The sequence below is a fragment of the Macaca fascicularis genome, chromosome 19 (assembly GCF_037993035.2).
Source record: "Macaca fascicularis isolate 582-1 chromosome 19, T2T-MFA8v1.1".
NCBI classification, from domain to species: domain Eukaryota; kingdom Metazoa; phylum Chordata; class Mammalia; order Primates; family Cercopithecidae; genus Macaca; species Macaca fascicularis.
In genome coordinates, this window is record NC_088393.1 from 2,157,254 (window position 1) to 2,175,910 (window position 18,657).

The 18,657-nt window shown below is 60.5% G+C and overlaps 1 protein-coding gene across 2 annotated transcripts; it reads right to left on the reverse strand.

Annotated features, from left to right (window-relative positions):
• Positions 1-1,670: 1,670 nt before the first annotated feature.
• On the reverse strand, positions 1,671-15,387 carry MEX3D (mex-3 RNA binding family member D). 2 transcript variants are annotated; one of them, XM_074025251.1, is made up of 3 exons: positions 14,487-15,387; positions 1,974-3,320; positions 1,671-1,760 (listed from the first exon to the last, which is right to left on the reverse strand). In XM_074025251.1, the coding sequence occupies exons 1-3, from the start codon at positions 15,076-15,078 to the stop codon at positions 1,705-1,707; spliced, it is 1,995 nt and encodes a 664-aa protein (XP_073881352.1). In that variant the 5' UTR covers positions 15,079-15,387; the 3' UTR covers positions 1,671-1,704. The 2 variants fall into 2 exon arrangements, with proteins under 2 accessions (XP_073881352.1, XP_065391434.1); XM_065535362.2 differs by lacking the exon at positions 1,671-1,760 and having other exon boundaries at positions 1,844-3,320.
• Between the last annotated feature and the right edge of the window lie 3,270 nt (positions 15,388-18,657).

Sequence of the window (18,657 nt, forward strand, 5' to 3'; positions counted from 1 at the left end):
TCTAATTCAGGATGATTTCATCTTGAGATCCTTAATTATATCTGCAAAGACCCTTTTTCCAAATAAAACCACATTTTCACTTTCTGGGGGACCTCTTATTTTGGTGGGGGGACACCATTCAACCAGTGACACGACCCTCAATTTCACCAAGCAGGAGTCTGGGCCTAGAAACACCCCGCGTTTTGCAGAGGAGGGAGTTCCGGGCCAGGAGCCTGGGCGGGGCTAAGCTTGAACTCAGGTGTCCGTCTCTGGTGATTCCTCTCCCTCTGAGCCTCCTCGCCTCCTTCTGGAAGCTCTCCAGGCCTCTCTTCCACACGTGCTTCTCTTTCCCTAGTGGGTTCTAAGTCCCAGGCCCCTCCGCAAGGTCCACTCCCCAAGCCCGCAGCCCGTGTGCCTGGCCCCTGCCTTGACCCCAGAGCGGCCCATCCTGCCACCCAGGGGCTTGCTTGCCGTTTTGGGATGGCGCCGGGATGGTTCACCGTGGGTCCAGTCTGTGGTCTCAATGCCAGCCCTGAAGAGCTACATCTGGTGGCCCCATGTGTCATGGCTCCCAGAGCGCTGGGGGGATGACCATGGCTCAAACGTCCTTCACAGACCAGGAGACATCATGGTCAAACCTGGGATGAGCCTTTCCAGGCCTCAGTTTCCCCATTTGCACGACTGGTGGACGGTCTGCTGGGATGGATCCCACACACCTGGAGAGCTGGGCAGATGTCCCCGAGGAAAGACAGCCTGGGTCCCCGTTCTCCCTGAAGACAGCCAGCGTCCCCTTTCTCCCCAAGGAAAGACAGCCTGGGTCCCCGTCCTCTGTGGAGCCCATGGTTGAACACCCACTGGGATAGGGGGCACCTGAGGGCTGCTCACGGGGAACCCGGCTAGACCCTCCCCCACAGACCCAATTCCTTCGTCTGGAACAATAGGCAGTGCCTGGGCGGGGTGAGAGCCTGGACCAGGGAACTGGGGGGCGAGGGGCTGGATTCGAGTGTCCCCTGCCCCAGGATCGCCCCTCCTGGTGCCCACCCCCCACACCACGCTGAAGCCGTGTGCTCACATGTAGAAAAGAGGCTTTATTAAGAAGGCTTTGAAGTCAAAAAATAAAACTCTTGATACAATTTTTTTTAACCCTTAAATCAGCTCAGCAAATATATAATCAGTGATTTAGCTGCAAGATGAAAGGCCCATTACTTTATTCAAAATAAAATATATTTTAGTTCTTAAAATTTATTCCATAAAGTACATATTTCCCTATAAATTCCCTACATATACACAAGAGGTAAAAAGTAAAAGTAAAAAAAAAAAAAATTAAAAAATTTAAAAAATGACAACAGAAACCGCAGTAGAAAGGGGATTAATAATTAACAGAAAGTTAGAAATTTCTGATTGGAACGCCCCTCGCCCCCCGCCCCTGTCCCCCTCTGGCCGCGCATGGTTGATGTACAAAAGCATAAATGGTTAGCCCCAAAAAGGGAGTAAAAATGTCGCCCTCCTCCTCTGGAACGTCTGTGCGGCCTTGAGACCGGCCGGCGAGAAAAGTCAAATCAGAAACGGCTTCGGACAAAAGGAAAACACTGAGCGCTGGAAAAATCGTAATTTTTGTTTTGTTTTTTAAAGATCACCCTGGAGGGGAGGGGTGTCTAAAAATAAAAACTAAAAAAAAAAAGTGCAAGCGGACCTTTTCTCTCCGGTTTATTGTAACCTGACCACTCAATACTGTCGTGGAAGGGTTGAGGCGCCGGGCTGCGGGGTCTCCGTCTCCACGCCTGGGACGGCAGTTAAAGCTCAACTGTAAACACTGGCCGCCGCCCACCCCCCCGCCCCGTCGGCCTCCGCCCCTCGCTCCCGCCCCTCGCCCCCCGTCCCTCTCCCACCCCGGGTCCCGCCCCGTCTCCCGCGCCCAGCCCTGGCGCCCGCAGATGGCCCCGGTGGCGGGCAGGCCTCGGCCACGTGGCGGTCCTCCCTCTAGGAAAAGATATGAATGGCCTGGGTGGCCGGCGTGCGGCAGGCGGGACACTCGGGCTCGCTTTTGCCGCAGATGCGGACGGCGCAGTCCATGCAGAAGAGGTTGTGGCCGCAGGGGACCAGCGCGGCCATCACCTCGCCCTCGGCGCACACCACGCACTCCCGGGCCAGGGCCTGGGCGGGGGCCGAGGACGCCGAGGGGGGCTTGCGGCTGTTCTCGGAGGCGCCGGAGTCCAGCGGGGCGCAGGCGGTGGCCGCGGGGCTGCTGGGCAGCGACGTGGCCGTGGAGAAGGCGGCGCCGCCCGGGAAGGATACGGGGCCCTGCGGGGGTCGCCAGGACAGCGCGCCCACCGGGTCCGGGGCGCCGCGGCGGGACAGCGGGAGCTCCAGGCGGAGGCCGCCGGGCTCGGGCAGCGTGGGCGAGTGGCGGGGGGTCCCGGCCCCACTGCTGCGCCGGGCGCCGGCGGCGGGTGGTCCCGGGGCTCCGTTGACCGTGGAGCAGCCGCTGAAGGCGGGCAGGGGGGCGGCGCGCTCGAAGGGCGCCCAGATGGTGGCCGCGGCAGGCACCGTCAGGTCCAGCGCCAGGAAGTCGAAGCCGAAGTCGCAGTCGTCGGGGGCGGCCGTCCCCACCGGGGCACTAGGACCCTCCGCACCGAAGGCGAAGCCCCCGTTGCCGGAGCCGCTGTAGGGGCTGGCGGGGCCTGGGTCCGGCACAGAGGGGCCGCCACGGCTGCCCGCGTAGAAGGCCTCGGGGGCGCTGGGGGCGCCCAGGGCCGTGTCCCCGCGGAGGCCGGCCGTGGTCGTGGGGGGCCGTCGTCCTGGGTTTGGGGTCTTGGCCCAGAGGCTGGCGGCTGCCCCGAGCAGGTCCAGGCAGACGTCGGTGCCGTTGGCGTGGAAGTCACTGTCGGGGCCCGCATCCGTGAAGGCGCCGGTGCGCAGTGTGATGTGCGCCTCGATCTCCTCGCGCGCGCGGTCCACGTTCTCGGGCATCCCGGTGACCGCGAACACCGGCTCCTTGTCACGCCCGGGCGTCACGATGTAGGTGTGTGTCCGCTGCTGGATGCGCTTGATGGTGGCGCCCTTAGGCCCCACCACCAGCCCCACCACCCGGTAGGGCACGCGCACCTGGATGGTGGTCTGTCCGGGGAGGTTGGGCGGGCCCTGGGCGGCGCCGGGCAGACCCCCGGCCTTGCTGCGCGTGGCGCGGATAATGGAGAAGTGCTCGGCCGCCGACAGGATCTCACGCTTGGCCATCTCCACGTCCTCCTTCCGGCCCGTCACGATGAAGACCGGCTCCTCGCCCCGCACTGGGGTCTTGATGTAGGTGTTTGTCTTGGCCCGCAGGGCCTTGATCTTGCAGCCTGTCGGGGAAGGAGTGGAAGGACAAGGTGACCCGAAGCCCCTGCGCAGTTCAGCCCCACTGGGCATGCGGGCTGCAGAGCCAGTGAGGGAGTCCCTACCTCCCACCCTGTGCCCAACACCACTTGATCCTCAGACACCACGTCCCTTCTTCCCCGGGCCTCAGTTTCCCCTCTGGGCTCCAGGGTTTGAAATAAAAGCAAGATGGCAAGGGGACCCTGTTTTAGGTTGAAAGGTGTGCGCCATAATTGATGTTCACCTGGAACCATAGAGTGTGATGGCTGGGGTGTGAATGTTTCCAAGTTCATAAGCTGGACCCTAATATCCAGCGTTGATACTATTAATAGGTAGGGTTAGCTGGGCACGGTGGCTCATACATGTAATACCATCACTTTGGGAGGCCGAGGCAGGCAGATCACTTGAGGTCACGAGTTCGAGACCAGCCTGGCCAACATGGTGAAACCCTCTCTCTACTAAAAATACAAAAAATGATTGGGGTGTAGTGGCAGGCACCTGTAGTCCCAGGTACCTCGAAGGCTGAGGCAGGAGAATCACTTGAACCCAGGAGAAGAAGGTTGCAGTGAGCCGAGATCACACCACTGCACCCCAGCCCAGACAACAGAGCAAGACTCCAACTAAAAAAAGTGGGGTGCCGTTGCTCACCCCTGTAATCCCAGCACTTTGGAACGCCAAGGCGGGCGGGTCACAAGGTCAGGAGTTCAAGACCAGCCTGCCCTACATGGTGAAACCCTGTCTCTACTAAAAATACAAAAAATTGGCCAGGCGTGGTGGCAGGCACCTGTAGTGCCAGGTACTCGGCAGGCTGAGGCAGAAGAATTGCTTGAACCTGGGAGGTGGAGACTGCAGTGAGCTGAGATCGCATACCACTGCACTCCAGCCTGGGTGACAGAGCAAAACTGTCTTTTTTTTTTTTTTTTAGAGGGAGTCTCGCTCTGCCGCCCAGGCTGGAATGCAGTGGCCGGATCTCAGCTCACTGCAAGCTCCGCCTCCCGGGTTTACGCCATTCTCCTGCCTCAGCCTCCTGAGTAGCTGGGACTACAGGCGCCTGCTACCGCGCCCGACTAGTTTTTTGTATTTTTAGTAGAGACGGGGTTTCACCGTGTTAGCCAGGATGGTCTTGATCTCCTGACCTCGGGATCCGCCCGTCTTGGCCTCCCAAAGTGCTGGGATTACAGGCTTGAGCCATTGCGCCCGGCCAAAACTCCATCTTAAAAAAAAAAAAAAGAATGCTGCAATAAACCAGGTGCAGTGGCGCACACCTGTAATCCCAGCCACTGGGGAAGGCTGAGGCAGGAGAATTGCCTGAACCCAGGAGGCGGAGGTTGCAGTGAGCCAACATTATGCCACTGCACTCCAGCCTAGCCACAGACCAAGACTCCATTTCCAAAAAAAAAAAAAAAAAAGTGCCATAATGGTAGGCTGCAGTGGCTCACACCCGTAATCCTAGTACTCTGGGAATCTGAGGCGGGAGGATCACTGGAGCCCAGGAGTTTGAGACCAGCCTGGACAACATAGCAGGACCCCATCTCTACTAAAAACAACAACAACTAAACTAGCCAGGTGTGGTGGTGAACACCTGTAGTCTTAGCTACTCGGGAGGCTGAAGTGGGAGGATCACCTGAGCCCGGGAGGTGGAGGCTGCAGTGAGCTATGATCACACCACTGCACTCCACCCTGGGTGACAGAGCAAGACCGTGTCTCAAAAAAAGAAGAAGAAAAAAAATAGAGACATACACACAGGAGCCGCCTTGTGGGGACAGGGACAGAGACTGCAGCGTTACCTCTACAAGCCAAGGACGGGCCACAGCCCCCGCAAACTGAAGATGCCCCCCGCCCCCTCCATGGAGCCCTCCCTGCACATACCTTGACTTGGAACTTTTATCTTACAGAAACGAGAGGAGACATTTCCATGGTTTCAAGCCCCCACTGTGTCAGCCCAGAGCGCAACTGCAGACCCTCTGCCACCAGCTCCCGGTCCAACAGGAAGGGAAGCCGAGATTCAGATTGTGGAAACTGCCTACAATTTCCTTCCGGCCGAATGACCCTTCCTAGGCTCCCAAGACCCTGGCCTAAGGGGAGACGAGGTCTCAGCCGACTGCCGACTCGCGCACCCTGCCTCCAGATGCCTCGGGAGGGTCCAGGTGGGCCCTGAGGGGCCTGCTGTGGCTTCACTCTTGTTGGCTGGGCTGGGGGTCTGACCTGGTGGGGGGCATGAGTGTCAGTGTGGGAGGCAGGGGTCTCTTCACCTATTGTCTGGGCAACCACTGACCAGATGTGGTCTTCTCAGGGTCCCAGACATCCCTAGCCCACCCCTGGGGCCTTAAAGTTTTTTTTTTCTATTCCTTTTTTGAGATAGTCTCACTCTGTCACCAGGCTGGAGGGCAGTGGTGTGGTCATAGCTCACTGCAGCCTTCAACTCCTGGGCTCAAGTGATCCTCCCACCTCAGCCTCCAGAGACGGCACCACCATGCCCAACTTAATTATTGAGACGGCGTTTCGCTCTTGTTGCCCAGCCTGGAGTGCAGTGGTGCGATCTCGGCTCACTGCAGCCTCTGCCTCCCAGGTTCAAACAATTCTCCTGCCTCAGCCTCCTGAGTAGCTGGGATTACAGGTGCCCACCACCACACCCAGTTAATTTTTTTTATTTTTCGTAGAGACGAGGTTTCACCATGTTGGCCAGGACAGTCTTGAACTCCTGACCTCAGGTGATCCACCCGCCTTGGCCTCCCAAAGTGCTGGGATTACAGGCATGAGCCACCGTGCCCGGCTTATTTTTATTTTTTGTAGAGATGGGGTCTCACTATGTTGCCCAGGCTGGTTTCAAACTCCCGGGCTCAAGCAGTCCTCCCGCCTCGGCCTCCCAAAGTGCTGGGATGACAGGCTTGAGCCACCGTGCCCGGCCTGAAAGGGTTTTGAGACACTGCCCGCAACCCCCTCAGGCTCTGGGGAAGCAGACGGAGCCGCAGCGATACTGTTTCAATACAGTCAGAAGGTGGCTCTGAGAGGAAACCAGTGTTGCTAACTCTCCCACAACGAGAGAGACAAAACGAGCAGGATCAGCACTTTTGATGGGGACGAAGTCAGAAACTGCCTGGGCCAGGAGGATGGAAGGCGTGGGGCCTGGAGGCTGGTGGTCCCAGGGGCTCGGCAGGAAGGACCCTGGGAGGGGTGGCGGGGGGGCACCCACTCAGAGGGGGACAGCAGTTCGCCCACCCCAGCAGCGCTGCCGCCACACCTGTCCTTCCCACTTGCAGCATTCTGTTCGCCTCCATTGCACCCAGTGCGATGTGCGGTCCATTCCTCTGTGCAGTCCATTGTCCCCCTCCTCCAGGAAGCCCACCCTGACTGCACCGAGTTGGGCCTGCTCTTCTGAGTCTCTCCTCACATGCCTGACTTTCTGAGCTGCCTCCCTGAGGCCGGGGGATGGGGCTAGGGAGTCCCTGGGCACTCGGGGGACTTTGCTATGCCTGTTTCTTCACTGTGAAAGGGGAAGGTAATAGGCCTGGCTCCATAGGCCCTCAGAGGGCCATGACCAGGCTGGTGGCCCATGGCAGTCCACACTGTTTGCTTTAGGGAGATCCTCCTTGAAGAGAGGAAACTGAGGCACAGGGAGCAGAGACCTAGCAAGGCTGGGGCAGGAGGTGCCACCCACAGACGGGGACTCCGCTGGCCCTGCCCACGGCAGGAGGTGAGCTTGTTCCCCATCACGCCCACCCAGCAGAGGGCAGAGCTCGCCAACGTTGCCAGGGCGCAGCACGGGGTCCTCCCTTGCTGATCTGAGAGCTGCCCCAGGTCCCTAGAGGGTCACACACGGGAGAGGCTGCCCCGACGTGGCCACCGCTGGGCTCACACGCTGTGGTCACAGACAATCTGGTCTGGGTGAGATGACAAATTTGGGAGATGGGGTGCAGGAAGCGGGTATGTGACTGTCTGAGCAGAAATCAGGATGGTGCTGGGAGCCACCGGTGCGTCGGGGCAGCGGGAGGACCTGGCCGCCTCCCCCTCCCCTCACTCCATCCTGCCCTATCCCAGACGGCGGCGCTGGGTGGAGACCTCACACAGCTACAAGGCCTCTAGGATCTCAAAGATAGAGCTGGAGCTCAGTTCATTGGTGGTGCCTCCACTTTGACACGTGCTGGCCCCCAAAACCGCACCCACATCAAGACCCCAAGAGGCCAAGGAATCAGGGCTCCAGGAGTGACCCTGGCCCCATCCCTGCCCCAGTGGAAACGACACAGCAAGGCCAGAGTGACAGGAAGCCCAAGGGGAGGGCTCTGACGGACACAAAGGCACTGAAATGCAGGTTTGGGGGCCATGTCCCCTCCAACTCGGAGGGCTGGAGATGCCTGGGAATCGGGGTGACTGCCCCAGAGTCTGGCCCTGACCTGTCCCACATCCCCAACCCACAGCAGCCAAATCTTTCCAAGCCAGGGCAGGGCCTCGGGGCCCCGCGCAGCGCACACACCAGCGGGAGTCACTCATCTGGCCCGTCCGGGGTCCTGGCTTTAGATAACCATGCACTACAGACTCACCAATGAAACCACAAGTGCTGGTGTGGGAGCCGAGGCCGCCAGCCCAGGCTGGACAGGTTTGCCAAGGCAGGATGGGGAACGTGAACCGCAGGGAGCCGCTGAGGCCAGAGCAAGGGCAGGATTCTGGAAGCAGGACGGGACAAGAACAAGGCCCCATGGCCAACACTCAGTCCAACACGTGGCTGCCCCCAGCCAGGCAGCCGGGCGATGCCAAACAGCTGCATCCCAGACCTGGGCCGCCATGGAAGCCGGCCGGAGCTGAGGGGTCTGGTGGGGAGGTGGGAAACTGGTTCAGCTGTCAAACAAGGATGTCAAAACCCCCCTCCCAGGCCAGGCACGGTGGCTCACACCTGTAGTCCCAGCAGTTTGGGAGGCCAAAGCAGGAGGATCACTTGAGGCCAAGAGTTCGGGACCAGCCTGGGCAACACAGCAAGATCCTGTCTCTGTAAAGGGTCTCACTCTGTTGCCCAGGCTGGAGTGCAGTGACACCATCACAGCTCACTGCAGCCTTCACCTCCTGGGCTCAAGTGATCCTCCCACCCCAGCCTCCCAAGTAGCTGGGACCACAGTTACACACCACCATGCCTGGCTAACTGTTCAAAGCTTTCCTGCAGAGATAGCGTCTTATTATGCTGCCCAGGCTGGTCTGGAAATCTTGGGCTCAGGTGATCCTCTCCTCTCAGCCTCCCATAAGTGCTAGAATTACAGGTGTGAACCACCACATCCGGCCTTTACAAAAAAATTTTTTCTTTTTTTTTTTTTTGAGACGGAGTCTCGCTCTGTCGCCCCGGGCTGGAGTGCAGTGGCCGGATCTCAGCTCACTGCAAGCTCCGCCTCCTGGGTTTACGCCATTCTCCCGCCTCAGCCTCCGGAGTAGCTGGGATTACAGGCGCCTGTCACCTTGCCCAGCTAGTTTTTTGTATTTTTTAGTAGAGACGGGGTTTCACCGTGTTAGTCAGGATGGCCTCGATCTCCTGACCTCGTGATCTGCCCGTCTCGGCCTCCCAAAGTGCTGCGATTACAGGCTTGAGCCACCGCGCCCGGCCTACAAAAAATTTTTTAAAATTAGTCAGGTGTGGGCCGGGCACAGTGGATTACGAGGCCAGGAGTTTGAGACCAGACTGACCAACATGGCGAAAACCCATCTCTACTAAAAATACAAAAATTAGCCAGGTGTGGTGGTGGGCACCTGCCATCCCAGCTACTCGGGTGGCTGAGGCAGGAGAATCGCTTGAACCCGGGAGGCGGAGGTTGCGAGATTACGCTAGTACACTCCAGCCTGGGTGACAGAGAGAGACTCCGCCTCAAAAAAAAAAAAAAATTAGCTGGCAGTGTTGGTGCCTACCTGTGGCCCCAGCTACTCAGGAGGTGGAGGTGGGGGGGGGTCTCCTGAGCCCAGGAGGCTGAGGCTGCAGTGAGCTATGATTGCACCACTGCACTCCAGACAGGAGAACAGAACCAGACCCTGTCTCAAAATAAATAAATAAATAAAAATAAAAACAACAAAAACCGCTGGGCGTGGTGGCTCACGCCTGTCATCCCAGCACTTTGGGAGGTGGAGACAGGCGGATGACCTGAGGTCAGGAGTTCGAGACCAGCCTGGCCAACATGGCAAAACCCCGTCTCTACTAAAAATACAAAAAATGAGCCTGGTGTGGTGGTGTGTGTCTGTAATCCCAGCTACTCAGGAGGGTGAGGTGAAAGAATCGCTTGAACCCGGCAGGTGGAGGCTGCAGTGAGCCGAGATTGAGCCACTGCACTCCAGCCTCGGCTACAAGAGCAAGACCCTGTCTCAAAAAGAAAAAAAAAAAACACTTTGGCCGGGCGCGGTGGCTCACGCCTGTCATCCCAGCACTTTGGGAGGCCGAGGCGGGTGGATCACGAGGTCAGGAGATCGGGTCCATCCTGGCTAACACGGTGAAACCCCGTCTCTACTAAAAATACAAAAAACTAGCTGGGCGAGGTGGCGGGCGCCTGTAGTCCCAGCTACTCGGGAGGCTGAGGCAGGAGAATGGCGTGAACCCGGGAGGCGGAGCTTGCAGTGAGCTGAGATCCGGCCACTGCACTCCAGCCTGGGCGACAGAGCGAGACTCCGTCTCAAAAACAAACCAACCAACAAACCGCTTGGGGAATGAAGGGAAAAACCTCTCAGCGAATGAAGGGAGCACGTACACTGACTGATGCCGGAACTCTCGGTTTGGGTCTGCAGTGCGGAGGTGACCCAGCGGAACCCTTCTTTCTCGGGCTCTGCAGTGTACGGACAGGAAAACCAAGCCATGGTCCCCACCACACCCAGCACTGTCCCCAGATGCCAGGAAAACACCTGAGGCCTGTGGAGATGGGGAGAAGGGAGCCTCTAGGGCTTCAGCCAGGAACAAGGGACAGGAGAGCAAACAGTGAGCTGGGGTCTCCTCCAGCTGAGGGGGACAGTCTAAAACCACGACCCTCAGCCTGTGCCAACAGCGGAGAGAGGGAGCCCTGAGAAGCTTCCAGTCCAAGCCCTGCCTTCAACATCATTCACTCATTCATTCGTTCATTAGCTACAGACGACCTTCTGTGTACAAGCCCTGGCAAGATACTTAAGAGCCAAGCACCTGCCCGGTTCCTGTCCCTGGGAACGTGTAGGGCGAGGGCCTGCCACAGAGCGCAGATTCGCCCAGGGTGGGGTGAGAAAGGAGGGTACATGTTGGGGTCTCAGCAGGAGCAGGGCCTGAGGTCCCCTAGAGCGCCTTTGCTGGCCAGCTGGAGGGAGACGCCTGTGCTCTTGGATCTCCACTTTGCCTGTCTCCCAAACAGGGCTGCCTCCCCCCACCCCCAGCCCTCCAGCTTTGGAAGCTGAAATTTTCTTTGCTGACCCACCAGAGAAACTAGGGTTTGAATCCCAGCCCGTGATTTTTTTGTTTTGGAGACAGGGTCTCGCTCTGTTGCCTAGACTGGAGTGCGGTGGCGAGATCATAGCTCACTGCAGCCTCGGCCTCCCAGGCTCAAGTAATCCTTCCGCCTCAGTCTCCCGAGTAGCTGGAGTCGCAGGAGTGTGCCACCATGCCTAATTTTTGTTTTTTTTTTTTGTAGAGACAGGGTTTTGCCGTGTTGGCCGGGCTGTTCTCAATTCCTAGGCTCGAGGGATCCTCCTGCCTCAGCCTCTCAAAGTGCTGCTGTCCCCTCAGTTTTTACCTACCCTTTACCTCCTGCAGCCTCTGCCTCCCCATCTATGACCTGGGAGCTGCAGGACCTTCCCTGGGGAACATTATGGGCCTCAGTGAGATGGGGCAGGTCAAGTCTGGCACAGGCTCAGCACACAGTAGGCACTCAATAAAGATCTAGCCAATAGCTGGGTGCAGAGGCTCACGCCTGTAATCCCAGCACTTCGGGAGGCCAAGGCAGGCGGATCACCTGAGGTCAGGAGTTTGAGGCCAGCCTGACCAACACGGCGAAATCCCTTCTCTACCGAAAATACAAAAATCAGCTGGGGGACTGGGCACGGTGGCTCACGCCTGTAATCCCAGCACTTTGGGAGGCCGAGACGGGCGGATCACCTGAGGTCAGGAGTTCAAGACCAGCCTGGCCAACATGGCGAAACCTCGTCTCTACTGAAAATACAAAAACCAGCTGGGCGTGGTGGCACGTGCCTGAAATCCCAGCTACTAGTGGGGCTGAGGCAGGAGGATGGCTTCAACCTGGAAGGTGGAGGTTGCAGTGAACTGGGATCACACCACTGCACTCCAGCCTGGGCAACAGAGCGAGGCTCTGTCTCAAAAAAAAAAAAAAAAAAAGGTCTAGCAAACAAATGAATTGGAGCCTCCAGCAGATGGGTGGGAACTCAGAAGGTGTGAATGACCACGGTCTGCCCAGAAAGCACTCAGATCCCTGTAGGATCGAGAGAACTGAGCCTCAGAGAACAGCACATGGCTACCGGGCAGAGGGCTGGTGCCAGGCCTGTGTGACTCTGGTCTAGGTGGGGAGGCCGGACAGGTGCACCCCTCCTGTCCTCCAGGGAAGGGGTAGCCTTGGAGGTTGGGTTTGACAGAAAAGCATGAGAAGCTCAGAGAGCCCCAGGGTAGAGAAGAAGGTGAGCGAAGGGGCAGGGCTGGGACACAAAGGACACTGAAAGGTGTGCTTGACAACGGGGTGGGTGGGAAAAGCTGGGAGCCACAGATGGTTCTACAGTGTGGAAGATGTAAGGCCTGTTTCAACCTGTCATGGCAGTCACAGTAACATCCCTGGCAACCTGCACTCCACTTACAGGGTGGCTGCTGTGTGTGACCTGGAGCTGGAATTAAAACCAGCAACTTGGGTCCAGGCATGGTAGCTCACACCTGTAGCAGCCCCAGCACTCTGGGTAACTGAGGTGGGAGGGTCGGTTGAGGTCAGGAGTTCAAGACCAGCCTGGCCAACAGAACGAGACTCTGTCTCTACAAAAAAAATTTTTAAATAAAAACTAATAAATAAATAAGCCGGGGCGTGGTGGCTCAGGCCTGTAATCCCAGCACTTTGGGGGGCAGAGGCTGGCGGATCACTTGAGGTCAGGAGTTCGAGATCCCGTCTCTACTAAAAATACAAAAATCAGCTGGGCGTGGTGGCAGTCACCTGTAATCCCAGCTACTCAGGAGGCTGAGGCAGGAGAATAGGTTGAAACCAGAAGGCGGAGTTTGCAGTGAGCCCAGATCGCGTCACTGCACTCCAGCCTGGGAGAAAGAGCAAAACTCCGTCTCATAAATAAATAAATAAAACCAGCATCTTGCCCCAGAATCCTCTATCCCAATGGAGGTGAGACGTCTGCACATCACAGAGAGGGGGCTGTCACCTGCACAGGGTCACGGGCCACTGCGGCCTGCCGGGCAAGCAATCAGGGCCCACTCTCCCGCCACCCCCACTGTGCCCCAGGGCCTGCCTTGCTGACCACCACCAGCAAGACCCCAGTAAGTGGGTGCAGAACGCACAGGCCAGAAGTGGGTGGCTAAGCCTGGTGCCCATGGACTCCATCTCCCATGGACCTGCCCCTAGAGAATTCCCACCCTGAGGCCACAGGTCTAGAAGCTCTCAGCCTGACCCTGACTCCTGTTAGCTCCCCATGTGGTCACAGCCTCGCTCAAAGGCCCTTCGGGTGCCAGGACACGCGAGTTCACATAGAACACAGCCACACCCTCCACCACCTGGTGGCTCAGCCTGCTGCCTTTGGACACTTGGTCCCCGGGCCTCGGCTTGGACGTCTGTCCCCGACACTCTGCACAGGGCAGCTGTCCTGTTCTAAGCCCTGGTTATGGGACATGGAGGCAGGTGGAAGGCCTCAATGGGGAGGCCGTAACAGGATGGTAGGGCACCCTCCTGCTGGGGAGTCCCACTGAGGGCAGCCAGAGCACCCAGTCCCTCCGCATCGCCATTCCAGAGCATGCCTCCTGGGCCAGCACCACGCCTGACCCTCCATGGGTCCCCACATGAGCTGGACAAATGACTGACCAAAACACAAGAGGCCATGCTGCCCCACCCACCAGGACGGAGGGAAGGGGCGGAGGGGAGGGCACCCTGGTGGTCCCCTGCCTGCGGCCAGGGCCATAGATGACCTTGCAATCCCAGCCCCCCACACCTTTCTCTGGCCTGGGTTCCTGAGGGCCCTGGGGGAGGCAGAGACCCCCAGCCCAAGTGTCCTGCCGCCCCACCTAGCCCCGCCAAGGCCCCACCCCAAGTTCTAGAACCTGGCTGATCACTGGCGGTCAGCAGGGAGCCAGGAGTGGGTAGGGGTGGCGGGAAGGCAGGAGAAAGTTGAGGGAGGCGGGCGGGCGGGTGGCTAATGGGGTGGTGGGTGTGAGCTGGGCCAGGCACTGCCCACCACCCGCCCGCCCGCCCCGCAGCTCGGGGGCCAATGAGCAGCGGCCGGCCTGATGTCACCCTGCAAATCTCAGCCTAGCTCTCTAACAAAGAGAACAATGGGGCGGCCAGAGGGAAGCTCCGACGATGCCACCGCTGGACCCCACACCCGGGGCCTGCCGCCCGCTGGCCTGCCCAGCAGGCTGCACCCCAGAAGTGGCTTTGACAGCCGGTCCTTCCCAGGCCCCCAAATCCCTGACTCGGGGCCGGAGAGTGGAGCAGGGACCCTCTCCTGCCAGGTCCCGTCCCCACCCCAGTCAGGGCCCCAGGCTGGGGACCCAGACGTGCGCTCTTTGTACTGTCAGCCTTCTCTCCCGGCCCTGCAGGCGGCCCCCCTAAGCCACCCCTAAACCTGCGCTTGCCCCGCCCCGCCGCCTGTGCTGGGTGTGGGGTGCCCCCCGCCCAACCGGAGCCCCGGGCCCTCGCGCTCCTCTCCGGGGTGCCCCTGCGGGTGGCCAAGGGCCTGGGCTGCGGCGCGGCTCCCGGGAGCCTTTCCGGGCTGGAGGCTGCCCAGACAAAGGCGGCGGCGGGGCCGGAGCGAGCAGGGGAGGAGCGCGGGCTGCGCCCAACTTTCTCCCGCGGCCGCTGCAGGACAAAGGCGCAAAGGCAGTGGCCGAGGCCGGAGCCCACGCGGGGCGTGTCCGGTGCGGGGCGTCCGGCGCGGGCTAGGCTGGGCTCGGGAGACCCCCTTCCACGGGGCGGGCGGTGCGGGGACCCCCAGGACAGCAACCCCCGACGAGGGCCACTCACCCTGGCGGCCCACGATCTCGGCGACGTGCTCGGAGCTGGGCACCGGGACGCACTCGGTCATGTTGACGCTCTTCTTGCGGCTGCCGATCACGCTCATCTGCTCGGCCAGCAGCGTCGGGGGGCCCAGGGCCGCGGGGTGGGGCGCGAAGCCCGCGAACACGTCGGGGGGTGACGGCCGGGGCGGCGGGGGGCTCGCGTTGGGGTCCAGCAGCGGCAGCGACCCGGGGGCCACGGCCACGGCGGGGGCCAGGGTCGCGGGCGCGCCGGCCTCGGGCCCGTCGGGGGTCACAGGCTCCGGAGCCGACCCGCCGTCCGCGCCCCCCCCCGCCGCTGCGCCGTCCCCGGCCGCCCCCTCCTCGTCCGTGTCGCCCGCGGCCCCCAGCCCGAGCGCCGACAGCTGGTCCAGCGCCAGGCGGAGCGCGGCGGCCGCGTCGTCGGGTTCGGGCGGCGGCCGAGGAGCGGGCGCGGCCTCCTGGGCGCCCTCGGGCGGGGGCGCAGGTCCGGGTCCGGGGTCCTCCCCCGCCGCCCCTGCGCCGCCGCCGCCGCCGCCCCCGCCCCCGCCGCCGTCGGGCTGGCCGAGCGAGCTGGGCATGGCGGGCGCTAGCGCTGGGGCCCGCGCTCCTGCCGCCCGCGCCGCCGCCGCCGCCCGCGCCGCCCTCCGCCTCTGCGAGCTGGGCCGCCGGCCGCCTGCATCCAGCGGCGGGGGCGGGCGCGGGGGGCCGGGCGGGCGGGGCGGCGGCGGCGCGGGGCTGCTCGGGGCCGGGCCGGGCCGGGCGGCGGCAGCGACTCTGGCTGCGGCTCGGCGGCGGCGGCGGCGACGGCGGCTCCTCGGCGGCCGAGGCGGCGGCGGCGGCGGCGGCGGCGCGGGCGCTCCTTCCCTCCCGCCGCCTCCCGCGGCCCCGCCCCGGCCCCGCCCCCGCGACGTCACGCCGCGGCCCAACAATGGGCGGTCCCCAGGGCGCAGGCGCGCGGGGCGGGGCCGGGGGCGGGGCGGGGCCGGGGCGGGGCAGGCGCCGAGCACGTGGTCCAGGTCCCGCCCCCGCTCGGCGCTCGGGCGGGAACCCGGGCGCATCCGCACGTGCGGGCGCGGCCGCAGGTGTGTGCGGCCCAGCCCCGGCCTGGACAGCGCTCACGTCCCGAGCTTGAGAGTCCCCGCCTCGTGCGCCCCAGGGCCCGAGGTCCCGCTCCCCAATTCCCCCTAGAGATCCGGGTCGCCCCAAAGCCAGGTCCCTTGCTCCACGCCCGTTTCCTCGTGCCGGGGACCCCCCACCTCACTGCACAAAGGCGTGGGGTCCCCTCCAAGTACCCCTCGCGATCCAACTGGACTTCGAAGTCAGGCTCCTGCCCCGCCCACCGCCTCTGTGCAGGGGTCCTCCCCATGCCCCACGGTGCACACCCCAGGGCCTGGTGTGCCAGTCCCCAAGTACCCCTTGCTATCAGGGTGGGCTTTAGGGTCGGGTCCCTGCCCCACCCCCGGCCTCTGCGCCAGGGACAGCTCCACAATCATGCACACCCTAAGGTCTGGGGTCCCTCTCCCCTAGCTCCCCTAGTCTCCCCTAGTCTCCCCAATCTCCCCTAGCTCCCCTAATATCCCCTAGTCTCCCCTAGTCTCCCCTAATCTCCCCTAGCTCCCCTAATCTCCCCTAGCTCCCCTAATCTCCCCTAGCTCCCCTAGTCTCCCCTAATCTCCCCTAGCTCCCCTAATATCCCCTAGCTCCCCTAATATCCCCTAGTCTCCCCTAGCTCCCCTAGTCTCCCCTAGCTCCCCTAATATCCCCTAGTCTCCCCTAGTCTCCCCTAATATCCCCTAGCTCCCCTAGTCTCCCCTAATCTCCCCTAGCTCCCCTAATATCCCCTAGCTCCCCTAGTCTCCCCTAGCTCCCCTAATATCCCCTAGTCTCCCCTAGCTCCCCTAGTCTCCCCTAGTCTCCCCTAACTCCCCTCTGGCTGGCTCTAGGCTTTGGGTTCAGGCCACCTCCTCCGCCCCGCCTGAGACCACATACCTCGTCTCTGTGCCCCCAGCCGGAGACCTCTCTGCCGCATTGGTGCTTCCCTGGCGAGGACAGGTTCACACCAGCCAGAAGCCTCCATGTGGAGTCCCACCCTCTTCTGGGGTGCCTTTCCCCACAACGGGCGTTGTCCACCTCCAAAGCCACCCTTGCCAGGCGCGGTGGCTCACGCCTATCATCCCAGCACTTTGGGAGGCCGAGGCGGGCGGATCAAGAGGTCAGCAGTTCGAGACCAGCCTGGCCAACATGGTGAACCACCCGACTCTACTAAAAATACAAAAGTTAGCCAGGCGTGGTGGCGCGCACCTCTAATCCCAGCACTCGGGAGGCTGAGGCGAGATAATTGCTTGAACCTGGGAGGTGGTGGGTGCAGTGAGCAAGACTCCTCTTAAAAAAAAAAAAAAAAGCCACTCTTTCCCAGCAGCTCTTCCTCCAGCTGCCCTTCGGGGCCTTCCCTGCGCCTGTGGGATTTTTTGTGATAAACCTGCCTGGCTGGGTCTACATGCCCCCATCTTCTACCAGACCTGTCCCTGGCTGGCTGTGAAAACTTGCACCAAAGGCGGGGCTCTCCGGGAGTGGGGCAGCCTGCTCCTTTGCCTAGCAAGGCTTCTCCTCTGTCCCCTCCCCCAGCCTCACACACCCTGGGTCCCTCTCAGCCATTCATCTAGTTCTTCCGCCACAGCCACCCACTACTGGGCCCTTCACTTAGGTGGCTTCTCTGCCCACTTCTTCCAGGCAGGCAGGGTCAGGATCCCCTGCCTGGAGCCCTTCCCCACTCAAAATCTCTCTCCTAACCCCAGGCGGCATCCAGCCCCACTTCCCCTCCTGGGGTCCTGGACTTTTGTGCACTCCCATGCTTGGAACTATTTTCCCATCTCTCTTCTCTTTCTTTTCTTTCTCTCTTTTCTTTTCTTTTTTTCTTTTCTTTCTTTTTCTTTCTCCTTCCTTCCTTATTTATTTATTTATTTATTTAGACGGAGTCTTGCTCTGTCTCCCAGGCTGGAGTGCAGTGGCGCGATCTCAGCTCACTGCAAGCTCCGCCTCCCGGGTTCACGCCATTCTCCTGCCTCAGCCTCCCAAGTAGCTGGGACTACAGGCGCCCGCCACCACGCCTGGCTAGTTTTTTTTTGTATTTTTAGTAGAGATGGGGTTTCACCATGTTAGCCAGGATAGTCTCGATCTCCTGACCTCGTGATCCACCCGCCTCGGCCTCCCAAAGTGCTGGGATTACAGGCTTGAGCCACCACGCCCGGCCTTCTTTTTTTTTTTTTTTTTTGAGACGGAGTCTCGCTGTGTCGCCCAGGCTGGAGTGCAGTGGCCAGATCTCAGCTCACTGCAAGCTCTGCCTCCCGGGTTTTTACGCCATTCTCCTGCCTCAGCCTCCCGAGTAGCCGGGACTACAGGCGCCCGCCACCTCGCCCGGATAGTTTTTTGTATTTTTTAGTAGAGACGGGGTTTCACCGTGTTAGCCAGGATGGTCTCGAACTCCTGAGCTCATGATCCTCCCACCTTGGCCTCCCAAAGTGCTGGGATTACAGGCAGGAGCTGCCGTGCCCGGCCATTTTTTGTATTTTTTAGTAGATGGAGTTTCACTATGTTAGCCAGGATTCTACCTTCCTTCTTTCTTTTTCTTTTCTCTTCTCTTCTCTTTTTTCTTTTCTTTTTCAGACAGAGTCTCACTTTGTTGCCCAGGCTGGAGTGCAGTGGTGAGATCTCAGTTCACTGCAATTTCCACCTCCTGGGTTCAAGTGATTCTCTTGCCTCAGCCTCCTGAGTAGCTGGGATTATAGGCGCGTGCCACCACACCTAATTTTTTTTTTTTTTTTTTTAGACGGAGTCTCGCTGTGTCACCCAGGCTGGAGTGCAGTGGCCGGATCTCAGCTCACTGCAAGCTCCGCCTCCCGGGTTCACGCCATTCTCCTGCCTCAGCCTCCCGCGTAGCTGGGACTACAGGCGCCCGCCACCACGCCTGGCTAATTTTTTGTATTTTTTAGTAGAGACGGGGTTTCACTGGGTTAGCCAGGATTGTCTCAATTTCCTGACCTTATGATCCACCCGTCTTGGCCTCCCAAAGTGCTGGGAATACAGGCTTGAGCCACCGTGCCCGGCAATTTTTGTATTTTTAGTACAGATGAGGTTTCACCATGTTGGCCAGGCTGGTG

Excerpts from the sequence above, each read along its gene's own strand:
- MEX3D (XM_074025251.1), bottom strand. The coding sequence starts at position 15,078 with ATGCCCAGCTCGCTCGGCCAGCCCGACGGCGGCGGGGGCGGGGGCGGC. Across the intron at positions 3,321-14,486 it reads CGAGATCGTGGGCCGCCAGG|GCTGCAAGATCAAGGCCCTG; the intron begins GTGAGTGGCCCT and ends CTTCCCCGACAG. Across the intron at positions 1,761-1,973 it reads GCCGGCCACCCAGGCCATTC|GCGTGGAGACGGAGACCCCG; the intron begins ATATCTTTTCCT and ends CTGCCGTCCCAG.